General features: G+C 44.8%; 1 protein-coding gene and 1 non-coding gene across 2 annotated transcripts in view; one reads left to right on the forward strand and one right to left on the reverse strand.

Moving 5' to 3' along the window:
- Window positions 1-5,207, reverse strand: part of LOC103173000 (piezo-type mechanosensitive ion channel component 2-like) — a 54,290-nt gene extending 49,083 nt beyond the window's left edge. Inside the window, 2 exon segments of the mRNA XM_042341935.1 lie at window positions 1,385-1,480; window positions 5,144-5,207. Of these exon segments, the coding sequence (XP_042197869.1) occupies window positions 1,385-1,480; window positions 5,144-5,207 (160 nt within the window).
- trnat-ugu lies at window positions 2,359-2,425 on the forward strand. The gene has a single exon. It is a non-coding gene; the product is annotated as a tRNA-Thr (tRNA).
- Window positions 5,208-20,825: the final 15,618 nt, after the last annotated feature.

Raw genomic sequence — 20,825 nt, forward strand, 5'->3', positions numbered from 1 at the left:
TAGTTCAATGCGTTCTTTAAGAGAAAGCACTATCTAACTCACTCAAAATCAACACGGTTCAACTGTCTCATGTAATGCGAGGCACAGGCTTACAGACCGCTTTATCTCAGAGGAGCTAATAAGCCTTTTGCAAAATGAGAAATAAAATAATAATAATAATAATCCTTGCGCCTTATCATGTCTTCGAAACATCTCAAAGCGCTTTTGATTCAGAAGTTTTCAGATGCAGTCAGGATTCTTCTGTTTGTCAAGAATAACCCCAGCAGCCAGTTAATGTCCCACAACAGCCATGGAGTGAGTGACCAATTTGATCTGGGGGGATTGTTGGCCAGCAAAATGGGACAAACTCCTTTCTCTTTTCAAACAGTGCCGTGGGATTTTAACATCCACCAGAACAGGCAGGTGGGACCTGGGTTTAACATCTCATCCGAAGGACAAGTCTTATAAGAAGTCTTAAGAGGATTTTACTATAGTTTCGACAATACTTCGTATAGACTGTATAGATTACCTTCCTTCTTAAATGAGAAGGAAAACCTTTCCTTTTAAATCTTTCCTTCTCATTTAAATTGAACATTAAGAATTACGGCAACCATGTTAGAGCACATACTGCATGTGCACTAAAATCACAAGAGCTTGTGTATCATATTTGTTACATATTTAATATCACCGTTTAACAAACATTGATTCCCTGATTGTTCAATAGCATTGAACGGCATTGGGATTAATAATGCATATGTCTTGCGACCCACTGGCAAACCACTGGAATAATTAGACAGAAATATTTCTATCAATTAATCTGTCAGTAATAAACCGTAAGTGTTTCAATATGTCACACAGTATGTCTTACTAATAGATATTTGGTTAGAAAACATCAAAAATGAGCTCCTATCACTCGGGCGCCAGTAATTACCACTGAAACATTACCCTATTTGAAGGGCGCTCTGTACAAGCAAGTTCTTATTGTTGTTGTAGTTAATAGGTAATGGATATCATTGTTGAGATCTTGGTCCCGTCTCAAGACCTTCCTCTTCGACCGCACCTTTGGTCATCTTCCCACCACCACCCCACCTGCCCTCCACCCCTCTTGATCCCAACCCCCAGCTTGGGTGCAAAACCTTGACTGTCCAGCACCCGATGTGAAAGGCACTATGTAAATGCAATGTGTTGTTGTTGGTCCTCAATGAGCTTCTTGCCATAATCCAGTTGTCACTGGTCTGTTGATTGTATTGGCTCCTCTATACGTTATTTCCCAGGGCAGGCTAATACTGTCGCTAAGACTGTTTGTTTAAACACTCTGCTGTGCCTTCTCCACTGAGAGTGAGACGGACGGCCAATGTCAGGTCAGTTTCAGAAAGATAGTATCAGTAAAAGGCCAGAGCCTTACCTTGCATTGTGATAGCTGTTGGTTCGTGGAATAAAGGCAGCAGTAGCAGGAAGATGAGGTAGACCAGAGAGAATCCATTGTAACGCAGACCAATAGCTAAAAACACAAACAAATTATATATATTTAAGAAGACATGTGAATCGTTAATTGCTTATTGACGGGACATCAAACCTTCAAACCCACATGACAGGACCAAAAGCACATTAATGTCCTAGACCCCGATGTCAATAACAATAATAATAATTCTTACATTTGATATTGCACCTTTCACCTCAAGGGGTCCTGGCTGTAGTTTTGGAGTGGCAAGCTATGCTGATGACCTCAGGGGGAACATCTTAAAACATTTCACAGAATTTACTGTGAAGTGCAGTGACTGTGTTTTGGAAGTGAACGGGGCAGGAGATTTACGCACAGCAATGTGCATAAATGTATTTAAATTAACAGTCATTTAAATAAATGATCAATTTTATCTGGAAAATTGTTGGCTTTCCTCCTCTTGTTGAAGAATGCTACGGGATCTTTAACATCCACCGGAACAGGCAGACTTTTAAGGTCTCATCAGATGCTCAGCACCTCCAACAGAACAGCACTCCCCCAGCACTCTCCAGGGAGTGTTTGCATTCCATTCGAGATATAGGGAACACTGAGTCTGGTTTGGATACTCTTAATCATGGAGATGAACTTCCTCATATGTCAGACACTCGGCTGACCAACAAAAACTTACTCCTGTTATGCTTAGAGGTTGTAATAAATTAGTTTTAAGTGTCCGTCAGAGTGAGGTTAGTTTCTCAGCACAGGCTGAACTGTCTTCCAAATTAAGTCTGAACTTGAAGAAAGTTCCACACTCCTTTGTGATTTTTGAGACAAAACAATAACTTACATTTCTATAATAATAATAATCCTTGCATTTAATAGAAGCACCTTACAGCGTCATCGAGACGTCTCAAAGTGCTTCACAGGATATTGTGGAACCTTGCAGCTCAGTGGTTAGAGCACTCGCCTTGTAAGCGAGAGACCTGGGTTCAATTCCCAGCAGAGCAAAACGTTGGGCAAGTTTCCGTACTCCACACACCTCTGTTTACCAGCAGTCAGTAGGAACCCAGTTGTTAGTCGATTGGCGAATCACTTTTCCACGGTTAATAATTCCTTTAAAAACACTTTAAAAAAATAACAAATTGATCACTCAATCCACGACTGTCTGTGGGACACTGATGTGCGCAATTGACTGCGGCATCACGCCCACAAAATATACAGTCACTTCACTTTACAATATATTCTGTGAAGCGCTTTGAGACGTCTCGAAGACACCATAAGGCACGATATCAAATGCAAAGATTATTATGATTATTGTAGAGTGTAAAGTGATGTGACTGTGTATATTGTGGGTGAATAAACAGTGCCTTCAGGTTGGGAGGGCGTGATAAAGTGCATCTCATAGTTGCATAGAGAATGGGAAAACTGACCAAAAAATTGGTCTTAAGGTGGGTCTTAAAGTCAGGGAGGGAGGGAGACAGGGAAAGAGGGAGGAAGAGAGGGAGGGAGAGAGGGAGGCGAGGAAGAGAGATCCTGAATGGAATTCCAGAGAGCAGGGTCAAATTGTGTGAAAGCTCACTCACTGGTGGGACAGATCAGGCGGGGGGACATGAAGTAGGACGGTGTTTGCCTGCTAGAGGGAGTGGTCAGGGCAGTAGGGTTGCAGGAGGTCGCGGTGTGGGGCAAAGCCGTGCAGGGATTTAAAAGTGAGGGCGAGGATGTCGAATTGGATCCGCTGAGTGATGGGAAGCCAGTGGAGCCGAGCAAGCGGAAACAGTCTAACAGGCTGAACCCTGGTGAATTTGAGGTGTCAAAAACTCAGTTTGTGCGGTCAAGCCAACAAGCTGGTCCTTCAACTCTGGCCCCTGTCCACACACCCTAGACACTGACCCTGTCAAACTATCACAGGACACAGAAGCTGCATTGGGAGCAGCAACTTAACCCTGGTACAATCTGACATCGCACTTTAATAATAATAATAATCCTTGCACTTCATATAGCGCTTTATCACGTCTTCGAGACGTCGGAAAGCGCTTCACAGAACATACTGTAAAGTGAATTGAGTGTACTTTTGGGGGCGAAACGCGGCCGCCATTTGCGCACAGCAGCGTACTCCACAAACAGTTGTGGATTTAGTGACCAAATTATCATTCATTCATTCATTTATTTATTTATTTATTTGATTACGAAGGGATTATTAACCCCAAAAAAGCAATCCACCAATCGAGTAACAACCGGGTTCCTATCCCTCCATCAATGCACTCTACATCTCACGGAGCCAATACGGAACCTCAGTGTCCTGTTCGACCCTCAACTATCCCACATCCATGCCATGACCGGCTCTGCCTCCCCCTACCTCCACAACATCTCCCGGCTCCGCCAGTGTCTCATACCACAGGCCGCCGAGACCCACATATACGCATTCATAACATCCAGGCTCAATTACACAAACTCCCTGCTTGTCATCCTCCCCAACTCCTCTCTCCAAAGGCTGCAGATCATCTAGAAGTTTGCGGCCCATATCCTCTCTCGCACCAGGCTCCGCAATCCTATCACTCTCACCCTCGCCCGATTTCACTGGCTTCCCATCACATGGGGGGTACAGTTCAAGATCCTGGTCCTAACTTTCAAAGTCTTTCATGGCCTTGCTTTCCCCTACTTTCTGCGACCTCATAACCCCTTACCACCCTGCCCGCTACCTCTGGCCAACTTCACATTCCCCGCCTCACCCACCCCACTATTAGCGGACGGTCCTTCAGCAACTCTGCCTCCACCCTCTGGAATTCCATCTCACAGTTTCTCTGCCTCACCCCCTCAGTTGCCTCCTTCAAGATCCATCTCAAAACCCTCCTTTTGACTGTGCTTTCGGTCATCCTCCTTCCCCCCTGTCCCCACCCACCTTGATCCTGAACCCCAGCTTGAGTCCAAATCACTGATTGTCCAGCGCCTTGGGATGTCCTCCCTACGTGAAAGAAGTCATTTTGTTGTTGTTGTTTACTGCTAGGTAAACAGAGGCGGGTGGAGTGAGGAAACTTGCCCAATGTTTTGCCCTGCTCAGAAATCAAACCGATGTCCTCTCATTTGCGAGGCGAATGCTCTAACCACTAAGCTATAGGTGTTAACACGTTGTTGAGATGTCTCAAAGTGTTTCACAGGATATAATGTAAATACTGTAATATATTATATTGTATTTTATAATATACAAAATATAGTCTATCCACTTTACAGTAAATCCTGTGAAACTCTCTGAGATGTCTTGACGACGTAATAAGGCACTAGATCAAGTGCAATGATTATTATTTCATGGGCAAACACAGCAGCCCAACTGCACACAACAATGTTCCACAAACAGCCATGGAGTGAGTGACCAATTTTATTTAGGGCATTTATTGGCCAGGACACCGGGAGAAACTCCCTTCTCTTTTCGAATGGTGCCATGAATTCACCCAAACATCCGCCTGAACCTTGGCTTAATGTCTCATCCGAAGGATGGCACCTCCAGCAATGCCGTACACCCCCAGTGCTGTTTTGGAATGTCAGCTATGACTATGTGGATACTACATTTCGCCCCCAAAATATACAGTCAATTCATTTTACAGTATATTCTGTGAAGCGCTTTGAGACGTCTCAATGGGATGATAAGGCACTATATCAAATGCAATGATTATTATTATGTTATTATTATTCTTTCTCACACACGGAGCGGAGCAAGAAGAAGTCGCTTACCTGGCAGGAGGCAGAGGGGAAGGAAAAGTCTGAAGATTAAGCCACAGGCGATGGCAGAAGTCATCACTCACTCCGAGCCAAGATTCAGGCAAGAGAAACTGTCCTCACAACAGATTCAAGACATCAGCTTTGCTTTGTGAGTCTCAGTTCATACGGGGTTTTTCCCCCCAATCAGTGGAGAGAGAGCACTTTGTCTTTCTTATCAATCTCACTGATCACAAGCACTTTCCCTGGTTCCTCTTCTCCTGCCAGCAGCCTCTGGGTTGCTTCTGGCAAACACACTACACACTAGGAGCAGCTCACAGTGAAGAGCGTGACTGTCCACAGCCTTTCCAGCAGAGCATTAAGGCAGCTCCTGCAGTTACACCGACAACCTGCCAAAATGCTCTGGGTGAGGGTGGAGCCGGGTTATTATAACCAACATCCCTGATGGGACAATGGGACACACCCCGCCTCACCCACCCTGTGATCAGCACTGCACGCCTCTACTCCTCTGATCAGCTGGACATGTGTAAGTGCATAGCTTGTAAAACGACCTATTTGACTGACTGCCATCTATATTGTTAGATAAAAGCGTTTATTCTGTCCTCCAATAAGCATAAAGTCCCCTTTAACCGTATTTGGACAGAGTTCTACTTGGGCTGAGCTCAAGTCTACTTGCCACGGGACTGGCCTATGATGGGGATAATAATAATAATCCTTGCATTTGATACAGCGCCTTATCATGTCTTTGAGGCATCTCAAAGCTCTTCACAGAATATACTGTAAAGTGAATTAACTGTATCTTTTGTGGGCAAACGGGATCTGTGTCACTATTGATCTGTTTTATGGACTTTTTCTCCTGGACTTTCTAATGAGGGGATCAACTTACAGAAATGCCCTGAACTCCAGTGTTAAACCATGTTTTATACTATGTGTGTGTGTTACACTGTGAAGTGCTGGGACTGGAGAAATTAATTTTTGTTTACGACCAGTAAACACTCCAATGCCCACCCACCAGTTCCACAAATGATGTTAAAGAGGGGGAATTTACAACTTTTATTCACAGGGATTGTCACTCTCGGTCACTGTACACACAGTGATCGATATACAGACATCATCACTCTCAATCATTGTCAGAGGTGGTGTCCCTTGGATGAGATGTTAAAGATCTCATGGCACTATTCAAAAAAAAGTAAATTTCTTTCTCCCGGTGACCTGGCCAACAGTCTCCCAAGTAAGAATTGTTCACTCACTCCACGACTGTTTGTTGGACACAGCTGTGCGCAATTGACTGCCACATTCTGCCCACAAATACAGTCAATCCACTTTACAGTATGTTACGTGAAGCGCTTTGAGACGTTTCAACGACATAAGGCCTATAACAAATGCAATCATTATTATTATTCACAGGATTTTATGTTGAAGTGTATGTGTAAGCAGATGTGGCAATCATTTGCACACAGCAATATCCCACAAACAGCCATAAATAAGTGACTGATAAGCACTGGCTTTCTTCACGTCCCCTGCCCTACCTGCCCCTCCATAGGTGATCAGGTTTTCAACCTATCTGCCCTCACTCTCTGGAACTTCATCCCAGAGACCATTCCCCTCTCTCTTTTCCTCGCCTCCTTCAAGGTCCCTCTAAAGACCTTCCTTTTTGACCTTCCTTTCTTTGGTAGTTTTCACCCTCAGCTATCCAGTGGTTTTTGATGGCCTCCCGATGTTAAAGGCGTTATATAAATGTAAACTTGTTGTTGCAATTTTATTCAGGGGGATTGTTGGCCAGGAGAGAAATTTCCTTCTCTTTTCCCATTGGAGTGTTAGCTTAGACTATGTGAGTTCAAAGGCCTGATGTGGGGCTGTTTCCTACAACTTTCTGACTCAGAGGCAACATTGCTACCAACTGAACTAGACTGACATCCCTTCCTTCTTCCCCCCTCCTGAGGCAGGATTACTCAACAGAATCTGAGTAAAGCCAGTGAAGCGGCAGCCAAGTGCTGTGAGCCACAAGCCAACAAGTCCAGCATGTGATGTGAGTCTCTTCAGGCCCAACCAGTGGAGCAGAAGGTCGGACAGATGTTTAGATGAATGGTGGGTGGAAGGGAAATCATCCACAGAACAGTCAATGTCTTTTATTCATGAACAGAGTGGAATTTCCAACAATGTGTGAATTAGCACATCACAGGATGCAATTTCAGCCCAAAGTATCGTAAAAATGGATTCACTTTCCAAAGCTAGTGAGCTGTTCACCCTTCGGCTCGTGACCATCATTCTGCACGCCCGGTCCATTTTGTTTCTGTCGTGTCTCATGTTATTGGTTCATTAACTGTATTATGATCCATTCCATCTTTGTGTGATAGCAAGAATAATTTGCTTAAAGTTAACATGAGTGCAGGTAAAACCCTGGGGATGTGTTATTTGACCATGCAATCGCCGAGTCCCTACAAGAATATGAGTTTTACTCATTGTAATGTGGCTGCTGTTTCACTGTACACAGTAATGGGAAATCAATCTCTGTCAGATATGTGGGATCCAATTTCCATCATGAATTAATACTTCTGTTCAATACTTGTTTAAGCTGCATTATTCTCCTTTATTTCGGTCCTCGTCGACAGTTTGCCAATTTACATTGTCAGCCAGCCAGCAGTGCCCAGACAAGCGGGAATCAGGTCCTATCCAGAGGACACACTCTGGACTTGTTGGGTTGTGGCTCACAGCACTTGGCTGCTGCTTATGGTGGGACACTGGCTTTACTCAGATTGTGTTGAGTAATCCCGCTTTGGAAGGAAGGAGAGAGTAGGGATGTCAGCCTGGCTCAGTTGGATTGCTCTTTGTGATTGCGATCTAAGACAAGATCCAAACTGAAGTCAACACGTTGCACTCATGTAGCTCCCCCAACGCTGCATTGGAACATCAGCCTAGACTGTGTGAGTTTGAATTGCAGACGTAGAGCCTGAACTTGACTCAGAGGTGAAAGTGCGACCAGGCTGACACCTGAACTTGCCAAACTTCATTCAAGTCTCACTTGGTAGAAAATAGTTCATCACATTGGAGGACTCTAGCTCTCATGTGAACCAGAAAAAAGTCCCATGCATTTGTTGCAGAATATAGATGTATTTCTGTCATGTCTGTGTACCTGTGTGTCCTCTAAGATCTCAATAACTGATTGACGTAGAGACGTGTTTTGGGGTCCTGTAGCTCAGTGGTTAGAGCACTCACCTTGCAAGTGAGAGGCCTGGATTCGATTCCCGGTAGGGCGAAACCTTGGGTAAGTTCCTTGTTCTACACGCCTGATAATAATCCTTCAAGAAAAAAAAACAATAATGAAATTGGTCACTTCAGTCCATGACTGTTTGTGAGACACTGCTGTGCGCAATTGGCTGCCAGGTTTCGGCCACAAATATACAGTCAATTCATTTTACAGTCTATTCTGTGAAGCGCTTTGAGATGTCTAGAAGACGTGATAAGACCCTCTATCAAATGCAAGGATTATTATTCATTATTATTATAGAGACATGATTTATACCTCATCAGAAAGGTCTTGTGTCGGGTAATGTCATGGGCATATTTTTTTTGGGGGGATCTCCTATCATTAGCAAAAGAGGAAAGCACACACCTTTCAGAAAAATACATCTATATTCTGCAACAAATGTATGGGACTTTTTTCTGGTTCACATGGGAGCTAGAGTCCTCCAATGTGGAACATACACAGAGAGAGACTCATAGAGAGAGACTGAGAAAGTGAGAGAGACAGAGAGAGAGACTGGGAGAGAGAATATATTACAAAGTGCATTGACTGTGTGTTTTGAGGGAGATACAGAGAAAGATTGAGACAGAGAGACTGAGAGAGCGAGAGAGAGGCAGAGAGACTGTGAGAGACTGAAAAAGTATATTAAAGGAGTCATCCCACGGAGTCCTCCAAAAGGACTCCTCCCAGCTGAGTATAGATAAAGATGAAATGTCTGTCTGTGTGTCAATTTACTTTCCATATTGGATCCTTTGGTTGCAAGCAAAGCTGCAATGGGTGCAGCTCATCAGAAATAAAAGCAGTGTTGGTATACAGCCTCTTGGCCAGTCTAAGTGACATTCATCCTCTGGGCAATGTTGTTTTCTGTTTGTTAAATGGTTTAATTATTTGGGGGGTGCGCGTTCTTTCTACCCTATGGATAAAACTTGGAACTCTCTGTTTGGTTTCCATTTGTATCAGATTCATTGACTTAAAAAAAAACACATTGACAAACATGGCAGCTAATCTGCTACAGCAATGTCTCACAAAGAATGAGTAAGAGCAGAAAATCGGGGAAACCTCTCTAATCTTCTTCCAAACTGAGCTCCACCAGATGATAATACTACTGCAACTAATAATAATACTTGCATTTGATATAGTGCCTTTGATATAGTGTCCTTGAGATGACTCAAACCACTTCATGGGATATACTGTAAAGTAGATTGTCTATGTATTTTGTGGGTAAAACACAGCGGCCAATTGTGCACAACAGTGTCCCACAAACAGCTATGCGGGACCTCGGTATGCCAGGACCTTGGGTCAACCTCTTGTCCATTGGACACCAATTTACTAATTGAACCTTCAGTAGACCAGAGTGTGAATCTGTTCAGAGCCTTGATCAAAATGTCAACATTTGTTTTGCTTTTTTAAATCATTATCAAAGATCATCAGATGATCAGTCAGCTACAAAATATTGTTATCTCAGCAGAAGAAATGGCACAAAGCTGCCCTCTAAGTGGCAGCAAATCCGTGATGATTAAGAAATTGACAGCGGGAGATCGATCAACGAGTCTCCAACACTGTCTAAGTACCTGAGTGTTAGTTATCTTTTGTCAATACCCTGGATTAGCACCAACGTTTGAGCAGGAAGGCAAGAGGGCAGCTGAGTTTATATCAGAGACCCAGGTGAAGGCTCACACAGCAGGAGAACAACACAATTACATTTATAAAGTGCCTTTCACTTCGAGAGGATGTCCCAAGTCGCTGAACAGTCGGAGATCAGGACCTGAGCGTGGGAGGGTAGGGTTGGGATGAGGGAGGGAGGGCAGAGAAGTGCTGAAGTCACAGTCAAGAAGGAGGGTCTTGAGTTGTGTCTTGAAGGAGGCAAGGGATGGAGCCTGATGAAGGGATTGTGGGATGGAGTTCCAAACGGGGCCAGAGAGGCTGAAAGCCCGGCTACCAATGGTAAGGAGGGTCGGGCGGGAGACATGGAGCCGGCTGAATGGAGGGAGCAGACAGGGTGACAGGGGATCAGCAGGTCAGAGAGGTAGGAGGGGGCAAGGCCGTGCAGATCCTTGAGAGTGAGGATGAGGATTTTGAATTCTATTCTCTGAGGGATGCGGAGCCAGTGGAGGCGGGCGAGGGTGGGGAAGATGGGGTCACGGTGCCTGGTGCGGCAGAGGACACGAGCTGCAGAGTTCTGGATGATCTGCAGCTTGTGGAGGGAAGAGTTGGGGAGGCCAACAAGGAGGGAGTTTCTGTAGTCGAGCCTTGAGGTGACAAATGCATGCATGAGGGTTTGGCTGTCTGAGGGGTGAGGCGGTGTGGAGTTGGGCAATGTTGCGGAAGTGGAAGGCAGAGCGGGTCATGGCAAGGATATGGGGGTGAAAGGACAGTTGAGGGTTGAACAAGATGCCTCAGTTCCTGACTGGCTTGGTGAGGTGGAGTGTGCATCAATGGATGCTGATGCTGCCAGGGCCTGAGGTGCAGAGGCGCTGGTGCTAACCAATCAGGAGGGCCTCAGTCTTGCTGCCATTCAGCTGTAGAAAATTGACTCTCATCCAGGACTTGATGTCTGATTCAGGCATTCTGTCAGGACATCAGTTGTCTTGGAATCGAGAGTGGAGGCAGGGAGATAGAGTTGGGTGTCATCTGTGTACACTTGGAAGTTGAAGAGGAGGGGACTGAGGACAGAGCCCTGAGGAACACCGCAAGAGAATGTGCAGGGGCTGGAAGAGAAACCATTGGCAGAGACAAATTGGAGATAGTGTGAGCAATAAGTCCTGAACCATTCAAGGACATATTTGGAAGCTTGAGGTGAGAGGAGAGGCGGCGGAGGAGGATGGAGTGCTCCACAGTATCGAAGGCAGCATAGAGGTCGAGGAGGACAAGGGCCAGAGGGAGCTGTGGTCACAGATGACAGGATATTGTTTGTCTTTGACCAGAGCAGTTTCCGTGCTGTAAGCAGCACAGAAACCTGAATGGAAAGGCTTGTGAAGGGAGTGGTAGGAGAGGAAGGAGCAATACTGGGAAGCAACAACACTTTCAAGGACCTTGGAAAGAAAATGGAGGTTGGAGATTGGCTGGTAGTTAGAACACGATAGAAGAGAGATAAGTCAGACAGTAATGGTTCACAAGATCTTAAGAGCAATTTGTAAGACGAAAACCCACAGCTCATCTGATCTCACCTTTCCCAAATACACCTACCATCTTCCCATCGCAGCGCGATTCATTTTAAATGACTCCAATGTCCTGGCCTCAACCACCCTTCCTTGCATACTTGTTCCAGTAGTTAATTATCCTCTAGCCTCCTGGTCAGTCTAACAGTGTGGTCTTGGTTGCCCTGATTCCGTGGACACCAACCATCAAGCTCAGAGTAACCCTGGAATATCCCAACAATATCAAGTCCTGTAGTGAAGTGGTTACCATGCTCAGACCAGGTTTGATTCCCGGCCAGGGCGAAACCTTAGGTAAGTTTCCTTAGTCTCCACACCTCTATTTACCTAGCAGTAAGTAGGAACCCAGTTGTTAGTCGATTGGTGAATCGCTTTCTGGGGGTAACAAACCCTCCCCAAAAATGTTCGGTCACCCAATCCATAAATGTTCATAGGACACTCCTGTGTGCAATTGGCCATGCTGCGTTTTGGCCACAAAATACACGGTCACTCCCCTTTACAGTATATTCTGTGAAGCGCTTTCAACCATCTCAGTGATGTGAAAAGGCGCTATATCAAATGCAAGGATTATTATTATTTATCATTATATTGCTTTCCATTGAGCGGGGGCACAGTGGCTGAAAGTTTGCATGGCAATGGCGGGGCCGGTGGGGGGATCGACATAAATTTGTCTTGCAATTGAAAATTTAAAGCTTGTTTGTTAATTAGATAAGGAGCTGGTGTGATTGCTGATGTATTTCCCTCCTTATTGTCAATATATTCCCAGGTTACTCTGAGCTTGATGGGTGGCTTCCATAGAGTCAGTGCTTGGAAGTTTGGAAGGAGTGAAGCGGAGAGACACAGCTGAAGCTTATAGCAACCGAGAGAGAGATTATCGAGATGGTCAGCTTCAAAGAAACAAAAAGCATGTTGTGTGAAGGTAATAATAATAATCATAATAATAATCCTTGCATTTGATATAGCACCTTATCACATCTTCTAGATGTCTCAAAGTCCTTCACAGTATATATTGTGTGTTTTGTAGGCGGAAGTTATTATAAGACTAGTTGATTTTAACGGCACCAATCGACTGACTTGCTGTAAAGGGATATTGATTTTCAGCCTCTCTGGCAGAGCGGAGCCATGGAACCACAGAGGAGCTATCGCAGTGAGCGCTGAGCTTGCAAACAGCCACCTCCGGAGATGATATTGATCCTTTAATTGATAATGGACCTCTTTGGTGGGAAGGACTCTTCGTGCAGCTCCTCCGACATCACAAGACATCTAAAGACCTTCCTTTTTGATTATGCTTATGGTGATCTCCCCCCACCCTCTCCTACTGGCTTGTTGTCTGACTCCACCACTGTGAAGCATTCCGGGATGCTACCCCATGTGAAGGACATTATATAAATACAAGTTGTTGATGTTTGTTGTTGTTGTTTATATCACATCCCTTTCACTTTATCCTGGGGTTTTTCTTCGGGCGGCCAAGGTTTGACATCCACACAAACCTCTTCTGTGCTTAATGTAGTGTTCACTCTGCTTGTTCTGGAGACTGAACTCTCTCCCGGGTCACACATCCCACTAGCTTCTGCACCAGAGCACAGACATAGTCAAGATGTTCTGAACCCCAAAGTGCGCATCATATTAACAAAATTCTTCCGTTTGACACAATACCTATAAACGGCAAAACATCTCAATGCATTTCAGAGGTAATTGCTTTCAAGTGTAGTGACCGTGTATTTTGTGAACTCAGCAGTCAATTTGCACACAAGCAATGTCCTACAGACAGCCATGAAGTGAATGACCGATTTCTTTGTGGGTGGTGGGGGAATTGTTGGCCAGTGCTATGGAATCTTTATCATCCACCTGAACTCGATTTAATGTAGTATCCGAAGAACAGTACCTCTAACACCCCCAGCACTGCAGCTTTGACTGTGAGCTGAAGTCTCAACGTAGGATTTCTCAAAGGCAAGACTGAGCCAAGATAACATCATTGAAGTCCTGGAGCAATCTAACCATATAAAACCACTCAATTCACTAGTGTAAAGCACTTGTGAGCTTCTAATATGTCCAGCTGGGCCCGTCCTATTCATTATAAGATTATTACCCCTGGAAAGCGATCCGCCAATCGACTAACAACCAGGTTCCTACTCACTGCTAGGTAAACAGAGGCGTTTGAAGTACAGAAACCTGCCTAAGGTTTCACCCTGGCCAGGAATCAAACCCAGGTCCTCTCGCTTGCGAAGCAAGTGCTCTAACCAATATGCTACAGGACTCCACAAATTATGATGAGCTGGTGAAAGGACACGCTGAAAGGTGCTCATAGGAGGGGAGGGGAGACAAAGAGCTGTACCCAGTCAGACTTGTTGACACAAAGATAGATTTTCAAAAGTACAGCTTTAGTAGTTGGACTCTGTATTTTATATAAGATGCAAGTGGCTGGTTCCTTTGGCTCCTCATCATTATTGTAAATAGGCTTCTATTGTTACCTGTGAGTGCTTAGTTTGATGTCCCAGGGTATGATCCAGTGTTTGAAAAGTCCTTTGGATCTGTAGGACATGCACTTATTTGGGGATATGGATATGGAGTATACAGACAGCAGCTACAGTGGCTCGCTGTAAACCGGTACGTGGACTTTTTAAATGACAAAGTAAAGTATTAATTTATACTTGTGTAAAGGCTGTTTTGGTGTACATACTTTATTTATAATGTATTAACTTTTCCTACACCTTCAAATAATTGTTCTTTAATTACTACTACAGGCAAACTGTCAGAATAATCCCTAAAGAAAAAATAATAATAAAAAAATTGGTCACTTCAATCCACGACTGTTTGCGGGGACACTGCTGTGCGCAATTTGCTTCTGCGTTTTGCCCACAAATATACAGTCAATTCACTTTACAGTATATTCTGTGAAGTGCTTTGAGACGTCTAGAAGATGTGAAAAGCGCTATATCAAATGTAAGATTTGTTATTACATATTTGCACACTATTGATTTGAGGATGCTCGGTGAATGAATGTCCCATGGATGCAAAGTCAATTGGTTGGCGATTAGGTAAACACTCTGAAAGTGCCAGAGGATTTCATTTCATCTTATCTCACAGTGAAAGTGGCTTCAAGGCTGAAGTTATTAGTGCTTCAGTAACAACCTGACATTATCACTTAAATCATTAATCTAAAGAGAACTTATCACACAAAATCCTTCATGAACTAATGGGCCCATCATTTAAACTGTCTGACCATCTCATTTCTGGAACCAGAGACCGAATGGCACTGAATTGATCGTACCAGCCAATGTCATTTATTCCCATCTGTTCCCTTGGAAGAAGACTGTAAATAGTGTAATGAAATACAGTTGCTTCAAATTTTATAAAAACATATACTCTAATATGCTTTGGTTGAGTGTAGTCTTCCTTCTGAAAATCTATCCCTTTGGATAAGACGTTAAACCAAGATCCCGTCTGCCTCTTCAGGTGGATGTCAAAGATTCCACGGCACTATTCGAAAAGAGAAGTGAGTTTCTCTCTCCCATTGTCCTGACCAAAAATCCCCCAAATAATAATAATCCTTGCATATGACATAGTGCCTTATCACATCACTGAGACGTCTCAAAGCGCTACACAGAATATATTGTAAAATGGATTGACTGTATATTTTTGGGGCAAAACAAAGCAGCCAATTGCAAACAGAGGTGTTCCACAAACAGTTGTGGATTGAGTCACCAATTTTTGAAGGGATTATTACCCCTGGAAAGTGATCCACCAATCGACTAATGACCAGATTTCTACTTACTGCTAGGTGAACAGAGGCATGTGGAGTAAGGAAACTGGCCCAAGATTTCGCCCTGCCTGGGAATTAAACCGAGGTCCTCTCACTTGTGAGTGTCTAAAATAAAATTGATCACAAACTTCACAGCTGTTTGTGGGACATTGCTGTGTGCTAATTGGCTTCTGCATTCACTCACAAAATACAGAGTCATTGCACTTTATATTAAATCCTATGAAGCGCTTTGAGACATACTCCTGACATGAACAATGCAAGACAATATGGATGATTATTACTATATATAATTTTTATTATCTTGCAGGTGTTATCCTTCTGTTTGCAATCGTAACAGCAGGGAAATTGCAGATAATAATAATAATCCTTGCATTTGATATAGCGCGTTTCATGTCAGGAGGACATCCCAAAGCGCTTCACAGAACACACTGTAAAGTGAATTGACTGTATATTTGTGGGCGAACGCGGCAGCCAATTGCGCACAGCAATGTCCCACAAACAGTCGTAGATTGAAAATGACCAATTTATTATTGTTTTTGGTTTTGGAGGGACTATTATTAGGCTCTGTGTGGAGTAAGGAAACTTGCCCAAGGTTTCGCCCTCTGCCTGGAATTGAACTCACTTGCAAAGCGAGTGCTCTAACCACTGAGCTACAGGACTCCACATACAGGATCTCATATCTGGAGACTTATTCTAGGAAATCAAGTATTCAAGCGAGAGTTCCCATGCAGGACGAAACCTTAGGCAAGTTTCCTAACTCCATAGACCTCTGTTTACCTCGCAGTAAGTAGGAACCCAGTTGTTAGTCGATTGACATATCGCTTTCCGGGAGTAATAATCCCTTCCCCCTAAAATGAATAAATAAAATTAATAATTTGGTCACTCAATCCACAACTGTTTCTGGGACACTACTGTGTGCAATTGGCTGTGAAGTTTCACCCACAAATTACAGTCAATTCACTTTACAGTATATACACTATGAAGTGCTTTGAGATATCTCAACATTCATGATAAGGCACTGTATTAAATGCAAGGTTTATTATTATCATTATTAAATTTGGTGCCAGATCCTCCACTTGAGTTAGCTCCAATTCCCGACTCCCCCATTGTTCCCCTTTATATCCTTCATCTTCAGGTAATTTTTCAGGTCCTTTTCGAATAGTGTCAGTCCTGGTAATCCATTGTGGCAAAACATCTTACGTTTCAGAAAACTTTCAGCAAATCTCCCCCTTAACTTTTTCAAAGCTACAGCATTGATTCCAATTACAGTTTAGCCTGGGAGTATGAGTTGCCAAGTTTCCAGTAGATGGTTTTGAGGTTAGGATCCCAAGGCAATATGACTATTATCTGTTTCACATTGCCGTGCCAAGGTTTGCTTTATGGTAACTCAAAATAATTATTACAAGGCTGATTGTATATCCATTATTTATTGAATATAGTGACTATCCTCCTGGGGGGGAGGGAGGTAAGTGAGGTCTCCTTGGAGCTAAACTGGTGGAATATCGGAATTGAACCAGCCCTCTGTGGTGGTCTCCAGGTGGTTCGATTCCTGAGCCAGGCGGGTCCACAGAATTCCAGGACCTGTGGGCAGGGAGTCATTCCACTCAGCTCCTGCAAGCCAAAGCCCTGACATACTGGCACCATTCCCAGATGGTGGTCTTAGCTGGACAAGCAGTGGGAAAGCTTGCCAGACTGCGATAATAATGGCAAGCTGTGTGGTTTATCATAGTGATGGGTTTCACTTTACTTTATGGCTGTTTGTGGAATATTTCTGTGTGCAAGATGGCGCTGACAGAGTGGTCAACAGTGTCAAAGGCAACAGAGAGGTGAAGGAGGATGAGGAGACAGAGGGAGCCCTGGTCACAGATGGACAAAATATCATTTATCACTTTGGCTAATGTTGTTTCTGCGCTGTGGGCAGCATGGAAATCCGATTGGAGGGGTTCGCAGAGGGAGTGCCGAAAGAGGAAGCAGTGAAGTTGGAAATCAATGACTCATTCCAGGATCTTGGAAAGGAAAGGGAGGTTGGAGATGGGGCGGTAATTGGAGAGCAGGTAAAATCTAGGGAAAGTTTTTTGAGGATGGGGTGATGACGGCTGTTTTTATGGGGTGGGGATGGTCCCAGTGGACAGGTTGATGAGGTCTGTGAGTAGAGGAGCAAGGAGATGGAACTGGAATGTAAGAAGAGGGGTAGGGATTCAAAACTCTGCCGCCCACATTCTCACCCATACGAAACTCTGCTCCCCGATCACCCCAGTCCTTGCCAGACTGCACTGGCTGCCATCCCAGAGAGGATCCACTTCAAGATCGTCACCCTTGTAATCAAGTCCCTGCACTCCTCTGCACCTCCCGACCTCTCTGACCTCCTCTCTTCTCAAAACAGTACCCGTTGCCTTCGTTCCCCCAGGACTGGCCTCCTCCTCGTCCCCCGAGTCCTCTGCACCACCCTAAGGGGCCGTACCTTCAGCCACTACGCCCTGAGGCTCTGGAACTGCCTTTCTCACTCCCTTTGTCTCGCTCCCTCCCTTCCTATTTTCAGGTCTCTGTTGAAGACCTTTGTTTTCGACCGTACCTTTGGTCACCTTCCTCCCCCTCCCCCGGCTCGGCCCCAGGATCCGTTACTGTGAAGCGCTCTGAGACGCCATCCGGGGTGGAGGGCACTATATAAATCCAAGTTGTTGTTGGGATGGGGGTCAAGGTGGTGGGTTTCATATGGGTAATAACGCTGGTGAGAGAGTAGGGGGAAAGAGGTTCAAAGGTGTGGAGGGAGGGATGGGTAGAGGCCGGAGTGTGAGGGGGAGGTGGGAAGAGGATAGCAGTTGGAAGGATCCCCCTCAATTTTGGACTCAAGTAAGTCCAGCAACTCCTCGCAGTTGGAGATGGAGGAGAGGATGGGTGAGGGGGAAAAACAACTTCAGGAGCCTCTTTCTTTCAGTTAAGACCAGTTTCCTCTTCCAAGCTTACTCCGCAGCAATTACGTGGGTGCTGCGATTGCTTTAGCTCGTGACCTTCCTTGTGTTAGTTAACTCACCAATTCATTTCATGGCTATGACATCGGGTCAGGCCAATATTGATTTCCTGAACCAATGAGGTCTCTGTGTTTGTACACTGTAACAATTGTTTTGAAATGAGATGGTGTAAAAATCAGATCAATCATTAGCCTCCATTGACTGTCATTTGCAATCGTTTCCCGTAAGAAAATAATTGCAATAATTTTTCTGGTTAGACTCCAGCAGTTACCCCAACGCACACTCTGGGGTCCCCAAGCCTCGGCTTTTGCCAACCTGTGCCTAATACTTTCCGGAATTAGGTAAGCAGGATGGGTCCCTCCATGGAGAGAGTGCGCATTTCCATTCCGACAATCTATCTCTGGAATTTCCATGTGTAGGTGGGATGCACGGAATTCTCAGTTTTGTATGGATACTCTCTTAAGCACAATGATGGGTTTCCGCATGTGTCAGACATCCAGCTGACCAAAAATAAAAAACTGCATCTTAGTGTTCCTGTCAATCACACAAGCCTCTCATTCAGAAAAGGAACGACAGACCTTACACCCCCTCCTTTCCTGAGGACCAGTGCTTTCTCCTCAATCCCCTGAATCTTCATCACTATCGCTGGGAGGCTCAGCACAGTTTTACTGCCCTGTAAACGTGAAGGTAAACATTATGTGACCTGGCCAGTTACCCAAATCACTCACAATGAATACCCAGGGCAGTGTAATAGCTCAATCTGCTTGTTCTCTGTGGGTCATTGCCAGCGCAGATTGCCTGCTGCATGCGCTGTATAGTAGCATTCAACATTAACTACCTGTTTGTTACTTACATTCCTTTACTTACATAACTTCCATTCCCGCATCCCTTTTTCAACTGAGTTATTAATTTACTCTGGCTTCTGATGTGTCAGTCTGGTTCAGATGGTTGCACTCTGTCCTCTGAATTTACACCCACAGTTTAGGCTGACGCCCCAGTGTGGTGCTGGAGTACCGCTGCTTGTCGGAGATGCCGTCTTTGAATGAGATGTTAAACTGAGGTCCCGTCAGCCTGTTCAAGTGGATGTTAAAGATCCCATGGAACCATTCAAAAGGGGAAGTGAATTTCTCTTGGTGCGTTGACCAAAGTGGGACATTGCTGTGTGCAAATTGGCTGCCGCGTTTTGAATACAAGATCCACAGTGACTGTGGATCCACAGAAGGAACTGCGCCTCTTTAAGCCCCGGTACTTCACTAATAGATTAGATGAGTGTCAATTGATAGAAGTTGTGATATTAAGCTTCAATGCCTTGTGAGCTAATTGCCTACACACACACACACACACACCCCTGAACACCTGTGTATTGTCTATAAATGTCTGTCAGGTGACCCTGGGCCTGGGAGAGGTTCCTGCAGTTTGAGTCCCGATGGCAGTGGCAGAGGAGGTGTTCTCACTGGAGGCCATGCTGATTGTCCAGGGGCAGCCTGTGAGTGAGGAGCAGGCCTGGGCCTTGTGCTATCAGAGCTGTCAGGGTCTGTTGACCCAGGAGCAGGGAGAACCCCAGCCCCGCTTTGAAAGAATTGACAACTTGACCTTGTTCCAGGATGGTTCTGTCGTGTGTGTTCCAGCCAACGGTAACTCTTCCCTGCACTATCCAGCTCAACAGATATATCTGTGAGATATCCTGCAAAGTTTAGTTGTTGTGTGTTTGAAGGTGGGCTTACAGCAGTTCTGCCCGCGCTCTCTGGAGCTTCGTTGTGGAGTCCCTCCATCTCGCCCTTTCCATCCTGTTGCTGGCGCAAAGCCAATGTTTTTGTCAGCTTTCCCCTCCTCACCTTCTTCAGCTCCCACCTCCCCTGAACCCCCCCCAAACCACCACCCCACCACTCGGGAGCCCAAGCGTTAGAGTTAGGCACTTTGAGATGTCGTACTCACGTGAAAACCACTATATAAATGTATTCTATTGTATTGTTACTGTGGGTTGTATTCAGACCTATTGTGTGTGTATTGGGGGTTGTGTGGTTGTGCAGTGTCTGGTTGTCTTGCTGTGTAATTAGGCACCAGTTTGTGGCTGACACCCAGCTAATGGACCCACTACCTGGCCATGTGAGGAATAAGGCTGGAATAATAATAATCCTTGCACTTGATATAGAACCTTATCACGTCTTCTAGACGTCTCAAAGCGTTTCACAGAATAGACTGCGAAGAAATATATTGTAAAGTGAAGTGACTGAATATTTTTGTGGGCGAAATGCTGCAGCCAATTGCGCACGGCAGTGTACCACAAACAGTCGTGTATTGAGTGACCAATTTGTTGTTTTTTTAAAAAATGGTTTGAAGGAATTATTAACTGCAGGAAAAGTGATTTGCCAGTCGACTAACAACCGGATTCCAATTACTGCTAGGGGAACAGAGGCGAGTGGAGTAAGGAAATTGGCCCAACATTTCGTCCTGCCTGGGAATTGAACACTCGCTTGCGAGGCGAATGAGGAATAGATATATCGCCCAGTGTAGACTGTGAGCTCAAATACTGGCGTGAGCCTCGAACCCACAAACTTATTCAATG

This window comes from Callorhinchus milii, unplaced genomic scaffold (genome assembly GCF_018977255.1).
Source record: "Callorhinchus milii isolate IMCB2004 unplaced genomic scaffold, IMCB_Cmil_1.0 Scaffold18, whole genome shotgun sequence".
NCBI lineage: Eukaryota > Metazoa > Chordata > Chondrichthyes > Chimaeriformes > Callorhinchidae > Callorhinchus > Callorhinchus milii.